The 8,365-nt window shown below is 57.3% G+C and overlaps 1 protein-coding gene across 1 annotated transcript; it reads left to right on the top strand.

Moving 5' to 3' along the window:
* Window positions 7-2,497, top strand: LOC110389999 (maestro heat-like repeat-containing protein family member 6). Its single transcript, XM_021381145.1, has 6 exons — window positions 7-102; window positions 475-630; window positions 913-1,014; window positions 1,352-1,454; window positions 1,805-1,864; window positions 2,133-2,497. Exons 1-6 carry the CDS (start codon window positions 7-9, stop codon window positions 2,258-2,260), a joined length of 645 nt encoding a protein of 214 aa, XP_021236820.1. The 3' UTR covers window positions 2,261-2,497.

Raw genomic sequence — 8,365 nt, 5'->3', positions numbered from 1 at the left:
AAGGCCATGACTGTGCTCCGCGTGCTGCTCCGCCAGGCAGACAGGCAGAAGGTGGCCCCCACTGCCCTGCGGCTGCCTGAGCTACTGCTGCCCTTCTTCCACGTAAGGCCGGTGGGCGAGCGGGAGGCTTGGCATGCGTGGCTGTGGGGCGTGTGAGCGCGTGGTGTGTTCCCCTGCGTGTCCAACTGGCCTGGCCTGGGAATTCTCCTCTTCCCACCACGCTGCCTGGCTGCGTGCGGGAAACCTTTGGCTCGGTGCTTCTAAGGCTGTCGTGCTGGGGCAGCCCCTCCCTGCGTGGAGCCCTGCAGATGCACACTGTGCAGCGGTGCTGCCTGCACAGCTGGCCTACTGCAGCTCCCTGCTCTGAGTCGGAGAGCCACAAAGATTTGGGTCCCAGTCAGCCAGCGCGCGGCCCTGCTCACCGTGGGCTTGGAGGAGCCAGGACTGAGGCCCTCCCTTGTTCTGCGTCACCAGGAGTCCGGCTGCACGAGGGAGCTGTCCATCCTTCTCTGTAAGGATGCCATGGAGGTTGCAGGGGACACCCAGAGAGGGAAGATGAAGAAGGAAGCACGGAACATCGTCCTCCCTCTCTTCATCCACCTGCATGACCAGGACCAGAGCGTGGCTCAGGTGGGCATTTCTGAGCCGGGCGCTCACTGGAGGAAGGCGGTGCTGACACCCCTCAGCATGGCCTGAGCATCGGAAGGATCTGCGCTGCAGCCCCAGCGGCATCCAGTGCCAGAGGAGGTGGTTGCCCCACGCCTCTGCCTGAGCGCAGAACAGAGACCTTTCCCCAGCTGCTGCATTTTCCCCCAAGGGCCCAGGAAAGCCCTGAGCCATGTCAAGGTGCAGGACGCACAGGCCCTGTTCCACGGGCGATGGAGGCATCTCCCGGTCTCTGTTCCTCTGCAGGCCTCCTGGGAAGCCCTTCTTTGCGCAGCCAAGCTGCTGAAGCGCAAGCGCCTCAGGTACTTGCTGAAGACAGCGCAGACACAGAGGATCGGCGAGTGCCTGGTGAGGACAAGTGGCCCAGAGTTCCCAAGACCTGGCCCAAACGAGGCCTGCCAGCCATGGCCCGGGGCGTGGGGCCGGTCCCTGTGCCTGTACCACGGCTGCGGGCCGCAGGGCACAGCCTGCCGCCGTTTGCGCCCCTCTTTCCCTCAAGCGCGTGGCGGCTCGGCCTCTTCTGCGGCCTCCTCTCTCTCCCGGAGGCCTGGCCTGCTCCTGCTGGCTGGCTGTGGGGGCCGGGGTCCCGGCAGCTGAAGGCAGCGGAGGCTGGTCCCAGGCACGGGGCTGGCCTGCCCCAGGGGGAGAGTCTGTGTCAGCCCCATCCACGGGTGCTGTCTTCCAGCTGGTGGGCCACGGCGGCAGAGTGGAGCAGTTCCTGGAGCAGAGCCTGTCCTACCTGTGGAGCCCCCAGGAGCCCCTGCAAGAGGCGGCCATCAGGTTCATTGGTGAGCCACGAGCCCTGGCCCTTCTGTGCCGCACAGCAGCTTGGCCCCGGCGCTGGCTGCTGCTGACTGAGCCACGTGCCCGTGGAGCCATGCCGGCCCAAGGTGGGGCCGGAGCGCTCGCGGCACTCCCTGCTGCCTTCCGCCAGCCCTGCCCACATAGCGGGTGCTGGTGGGAGCCTTGCTGGGTGCCTCACAGCCTCCTTGGGTGCTGCAGTTGCGGGTGCGTGGCCAGGCCGGCAGGAATGCTGGGGGAATTGGGCTGTGCTGGGGAATGGGCTGTGCTGGGGGGATGGGCTCTGCTGGGGGGATGGGCTGGCCAGTGGGATGTGTGACGGGCTGTGTGTGCCTAGGGCTTGCCGGGCAGCACTTGAGAGATGGGCGTGAGGAGAAGCTGGACAACATCATCGAGGGTGAGTGCGGTGTGGCAGGGAGAAGAAAAGTCCCTGGGCAGCGAGCAGCAAGCCCGGTGCCAACCCAGGAGGGCTCTGCAAGCCCTGTGGACAACGGGCAGTACGGGCGAAGCAAGGAGCATTTGCTGCCAGCCCCTTTGCAGCTGATCCCGCCGTCTCCCTGCTGGCCCTGGGAAGAGCTGTGTGGGGTGGCCTCGGCAGGAGGGTTCCCCGGCTTGCTTTGCTCAGACGTGGGCTCTGACCTCCACTCTGTTCTCTTCCGTGTCAGCCCTGAGGAGTTTGGAGGACACCGGCAGCCCTTCTGTTTCCACGCTGGTGGCTGAAACGGTCCGGATCCTGAGGACTGCCCCTGGATTCAGCCTGCAGGCTGTGCGCTCTCGGCTCTTCAGCATGTGAGAGAGGAGGCTGCACGCCCCAAGAGCTGGCTGGCTGCGCTGCTGCAGCTGTGCTCAGGGCTGACCCCAGCTCCGGCCCTCGGGGTCAGCCCTCCACCCCGCACGTGCTCCTGGTCAGCCCCTCCGCTGGGCTTCCCCAAGAGACACAGCCCTCTTGCTTCACTGTGGAGGTGCTGAAGGAAGCCAGTGCTCCATGAGCTTCACTCGCAATAGAGAAGCCTGTGTAATTTACTGTATTTACTAATAGAAAATAAATATTGTCTCTATTACTGATGCAGTCTAGATATCCTGCAGTGATTTAACACTCCTGTTGAGTCACGAGGCTGCTTTGTAAACTCGTGGAACCTCGGGGCAAGGAGCCTCGAGGTGCGGCTGAATCCACTCCTACTCGCAGAGTTGGTCAGCGGTTTATGTCTAAGGATCATACAAGCGCAGTCAGTCTAAGCTAAAATCTCAGTGAGGCTAACAAAGCTTAAACAACGATTAGGCACCGGGGAAGGGATCTATATTGGCCAGGCCAAAGGAGGAAGCTGGGGAATGAACTGTGTGGGGTGGGGAGGGGGTGGTGGGAGCACACGGTCTCACGTGATCCGACTTGAAGGAGAAGGAATGGAAAGTTGTCATCCGTCTTTATCAGACCTGTTGGCCTCTTCTTGAATTCTCTTGGTGAATGCGAGCGCCTGGCAGACAGCAAACCTCTGCAGAGAGATCATCCAGGCGGCAGATGGCTGCCTCGATGCCTCTCAGCAAGTAGCCTCCAGTTCCTAACACCTTTTGCCTTTTTCCGGTGACGCTGGTTCTAGCACGGGTCCTTGGCTGGACCAATTGAACATGGTCGTAACTCATTGGGTCTGAACTGTTACCTGCACACCCTGTTCTTTTTTTTAGGATCCCTTCCAACGCACGCCATTCTGATTCTGTGATTCTATGGTCCTGTGGTTCCTTGATTCTACGATTCTATGATCCTGTGCTTTGGCTCTTTATCCTTGAAAACTCCCAGAAGGACTGGCAAGGAATTATTGAGTTGTAGTGTTCGGGGACTGGCTGTAGTTTTTGTTAGTTTTGGAAAGCAGAAAGCAGGACTAGGTTGATATAGTAAGTAAATGTGCGTAGATGTTCTCCTGATAATGGCCATCACAAGTGAATATTCATTAGTAGTATTCATTCATGCCAGTTCATTTATCTCAAGTGTTCTGTCCATTTGATTGCCAAATTTATCTTGTCGTGTTTCTTGAGTGATGTCAGGTACAATAGTCCCCAGTTTGCATTTCCTAGCTGTCATTTCTGTTGCCGATCGAGGAAACATAGCTTCCCTAGAATCATAGAATCGCCGCTTGGTTGGGTTGGAATGGACCTCACACCCCCAGCTCCACCCCTGCCGTGGGCTGGGTGCCCCCCACCAGCTCAGGGTCCCAGGGCCCAGCTGTGGCCTGGGGCACCCCCAGGGATGGGGAACCCACGCCTCTCTGGGCAGCAGTGCCAGGCCCTCACTGCCCTCTGGGTGAAAAATTTCTTCCTAACGACTAAGCTAAACTTCCCCTCTTTTAGTTTAGAGCCATTCCCCTTGTCCTGACACTATCAGACAATAGAAGAAGTTCTTCCTCCTCCTTATCCGCTCCCTCTAGGTACCGGAGGCGACAGTGAGGTCTCCCTGGAACCTTCCCTTCTCCAGACTGAACAAGCCCAGCTGCCTCTGCCTGTTCTCGCAGCAGAGGTGCTCAGCCCTCCGATCAGCTCTGACCAGCGCCCTGCAGCACGTCCTCCAAATTATCATTCCTTTCATCTCCGTCCCATCCTAGATGTGGGACTGCTCTGGAGCGATGTGCCACATGAAATCCAGTTTCTCCGTCCCATGCTGTCTAGTTAATGAGATAACACAGTTAATGAGGGCTTTTTTTCTGCTGTTATGAGTGGTTTTCCATTTTGCCTTACACCCATGACAGAGGGAGGCAGTGATTACATAGAAGTGCTGATGACTTTGAGCTCAACCTATTGATGTCTGTGTGGATGTGGAAGAGGCATTGGCAAGTGAGCCTGATGACGGCAATGAAATACTTTTGCAATCCACAGAACAGAGTTGTTTCCCCCCAGAAAAGTAAACAAGGCATTAAAGATAAACATGTGTAAAGAGAGGCATTAAGAAACAGTGAGTGTGCAGTGTATCAGTCTAGATAGGAGGCCTATGCATCTTGCATGCCTGTAGGGGAGCCCAGCAGCCACCAGGAGGTGGGAAGTAGGCAGGCCTACTGGTGGGGAGCAAAATCTAACTTTTCTTTTTTAAAAAAAGAAAAGGTTACTGAATTGCTGTCCTCTGTCCTGCATGTGCAAATAGCACGGCCGATATGACAAGATACAGACAGGGCCTGGGGACCAGGAAGGCTGCCCGGCTTGGCGCTGTTGCAGGCGGTGGGAGCTTTCCAGGAGGGCCGGGCTTTGCCTTGCTCAGCAGCCATTCCTCAGGAGGGAACCCCATCTTGTGGAGGAGAGGACAGCTTTGCCCTTAGCGGTAGGCAGGGCTGCCACACAGGTCCACCAAAATGAGCCCTGCACCCATCCCGTCCCACACCCTCAGGCCCCCAGAGAGGGGGCAGGAGAAAATGGGGGTGGGGAAACCGAGGCACTGAGCTCACGGACTCGAGGTGGCCCAGCACGACCAAGGCAGGCCAGGGGGCTGCCCGGAGCCCTGTCACGTGCTGCTAGCTGCTACGTCCAGTGAGAGGTATTCCCTGCCTCACACAGCCACGTGGCAGCCATTTTGGGGCAGGACCGCGGACTCCCAAGGCACTGCTGAGTAACCGGGCTGTGCCTCCCCATGACGCAGGGAACAAGGGCTGTGGTGTGTGGATGGCGTCCTCCAGCCTCCCGCTCCTTGTCAACAACCAGATCAGCCACGGCGGCATCCACGGGGTGGCTGTGCTCTGCCAGGAAGATGGTGACAGCCATTCCCCTCCTGGCCCACGTCAGGGTGGCACTGGTGGAGCTCAATACCGTCGGTCACAATGGAGCTGAGCGAGGGGTCCTCGCCAGGCAGTCCCCTGCTCTCCTCATGCTCCAGGAAATAGGGTGTTGTGCAGAATCATAGAATCACCAAATCATTAAGGTTGGGAAAGACCTCAGAGATCACCACGTCCAGTCGTTAGCGCATTCCCACCATCCCCACCAAACCATGTCCCTCAGTGCCACATCTGCACTTTTCTTGAAGACCTCCAGGGACGGTGACTCCACCGCTTCCCTGGCAGCCTGTTCCAGTGCCTGACACTTGAGAGAGGGTGCACTGAGCTGGTGACTGAGCCAGGAAGGAGGTATGAGGAGCAGCACAGCTCTGAGATTCGGTTCTGCCTGAGCTGCACAGAGGAGGTTCGGCTGTTGATGGATCCTGAAGATCCCACTCAGAAAGTCCTGGCATGACAGAAGTACCACGGTGGCTTTCAGGAACAGAAACAGTTCTGATCTTCCTGGCAGAGCCTCCAGATCTCAGCAGATAGGAGCTGCAGGCCTAAAGCCAAGAGAGAAGTGAACAGAGTAAAGAGAGATTGCATTGGGGTTGTTTTATTTTTTGGTACTGTGGAGGTGACCCAGGAACAGGCATGCCTGCATGTCCACCCTTTGCTGCTGGCCTACCAGAAGGAGCTCTATCTCGGCAGACACTCTCTGCCCTCTGGAACGATCTTGCAGGGCTTGAAGTTACTCATTTTGTGCTCCCTTTCTCTCACTGGCAGCTAATGGGATGCACATCAAGAGCAGCGAAGCGCTCAACATCATTGCCAATGTCATTCACAACAACTGCAGCAGTGGGGCGGCAGTCCTTCAGTGCAGCCAGCTGGCATCTGTCACTAACAACAGCATCTTCTGCAGTGGCCAGGCTGGGGTGCAGGTGGAGGCAGAGCGCCGGGCAGGGCTGCACCCACAGCACCCATGGCACCATCTCCAGGGGAGAGGGCGTAGTGACAGAGAACGATCTCATCGGTGAGCACAAGTATGGCCTTCAGCTGCTCCAGGCAGCAGATATGAAGGTGTGTGCTGGAGGAGGCTGTGGTGGCATAGGGCCTGTGTGCCCCACGTGTCAGGTCCTGCTGCAGCGGGGGGCAAGTGATGGGCACCGGTGGGAATGCAGGTGGAGCCTGCACCCAGAGTGGATGCAGCCAACAGGCTCCCAGTCAGCAAGCAGGACAGAGAAGTGTGCCCTTGCATTACTTGCAGGAGGCACAGACCTCACATCCTCAACCCAAATTAGAGGGGGTGTAATTTCTGGGCTTCATTAGGAGTGGGGCTGGGGAAGTTACCATCCCTTTCCAGGCTGCATTTGAAATGCCGTGTCCAGGGTGGGACAGGTCAAGAGGGAGACGGAGAAAAGGGAGAGGATCCAGCAGGGCCCTGACGGGATGTGTGGCCCGTGAGATGAGGTGGAAGGAGCTGGGCTTGCTCAGTGCGGCAAAGCCCTCAGCTGTCTGAAGGGCAATCAGAGCCAAAGCATTCTCCGCAGTCAGGCTCCACAGAGCAAGGGTCAGCAGCATGAGTTGCAGTGGTACCTGGCCTGTGGGAGGTCCAGCTGGGAGACGAGGAACATTCTTGCCTTGGAGCAAGCTCCTGGTGGAGCGCTGGGACAGATCTGAGGGAACTGCGTGGTCACCAACCTCAGGGTGACCTCCAAGCCTTGGCAGGACAAAGCCAGGGCTGCCCTGATCTAGTGTTGGAGACAGTTCTAGTCTGAGTTTGAACGGGAGATCTCGAGAGCCCTTCTGTCAGCACTTCTGTAATTCCAGGTTTTTCTTGTGCCACGGTTGGGAAATCGTGTGAGGAAGACTTAGGTGGGAAGTAGGTGTTTGTTTTCCATAGGTGCAGTACTCTAACACTGAAGTAGATGGCTCAGAAAAAAGGTGACATTTGTATCCGTAGTGGGCTTTACAGTTGTCACGTCCTAACATTCATCAAGAGAGGTTCAGAAGTATTCTGTGGGGCCCAGAGGGAGGGGGCAAGATCTTCCCTAGCCTCAGCATTGTCGGGTCCGTGGCTGTTACTGTTTACATGCATCACGTAAGCACACATGTGCCAGTGGAGCTGGACACGTTGCCCCCGAGTGCTCCGTACCTATGGTAACAGGAATGTGAAAAGAGATGTTTAATGGACCATTGGTGGCTGTATTACTTCAGGTGTGCCAGCACGCAGGTGAAAGGCCTGTGCAAGCACATGCAGACGCACAGCGGCGAAGAGAAGATTCCTGAAGTCCTGTGTTAAGGCACATCGCTTTGAGACTGATCTGCATGTGGCCTGTCACGTCTACCTGCTGTTTAAGACTTGTTGAAGACAGCTCAGTAGATTCACAGATGGCGCCTAGGAGAGACCACTCTTCCCTGAGAGTGGCAAAGGGAATTCTGCACTGTGGCAACCAGGCACGGACTCAGATGTGAACGATCCAAATCGTTTATTACAAGTTCTCACAACACTTACATACATTCACAAGCTTCTATTCTTAGCTCTCCCATCCACCTTTACATGTCAGCAAGGTATTCCACAAACACTTCTTAACTGTGCATACAGGCACTTGTCCAATCAGAGCCATGAGACATTCCTTTTGTTTCTCTCCTCTTCTGGAGTTGTCCTTGGTTCTCAAGTGCTTATGAGCACTGAGAGCTACCACACAGGCGTGGGAGTGCTGACCAAGTGAGAGCTTCGCCAGTCGTCCCCATCTCCCCGGCTCTTTTCCCCTGGAGACGGGCTGCTGTGTCCCGGGCGAGAGAGGAGTCGCAGGGCCTGTCACCTCCCAAAGTGCCCTTTCCCAAGCATAGCGCTCGCCCAGAGACAGAAGCACAAGGAGCAAGTCGAGCAAGGCCTGCACTCTCAGCGCAGTCACTCCAGCCTGGGGGCATCCCTGCCACGAGGCCTTTTTCCTCACAAGGCTGAGGAAGAAGGTGGGAAGCACGTGCGTTTTGTGCGGCTCCCGAGAGCGAGAGGCCGCAATCGGCCGTGAGGGCAGGAGCAGCAGGCAAGGAAGCTGTGCTGCGTGCCACGACGCAGAACTGTGACTACTGGTCCTAGGGCCCCCGGCCTGGGCCTTGCGGGAGGGGCAGTTCAGCACAGGAATCCTGCCGACGGGGACAGCCTCTCA

Source organism: Numida meleagris, chromosome Z (genome assembly GCF_002078875.1).
Source record: "Numida meleagris isolate 19003 breed g44 Domestic line chromosome Z, NumMel1.0, whole genome shotgun sequence".
In the NCBI taxonomy this organism is placed as follows: Eukaryota; Metazoa; Chordata; class Aves; order Galliformes; family Numididae; genus Numida; species Numida meleagris.
The sequence above is the reverse complement of the archived record's forward strand: the minus strand, read 5'-3'. Positions and strand labels throughout refer to the sequence as shown.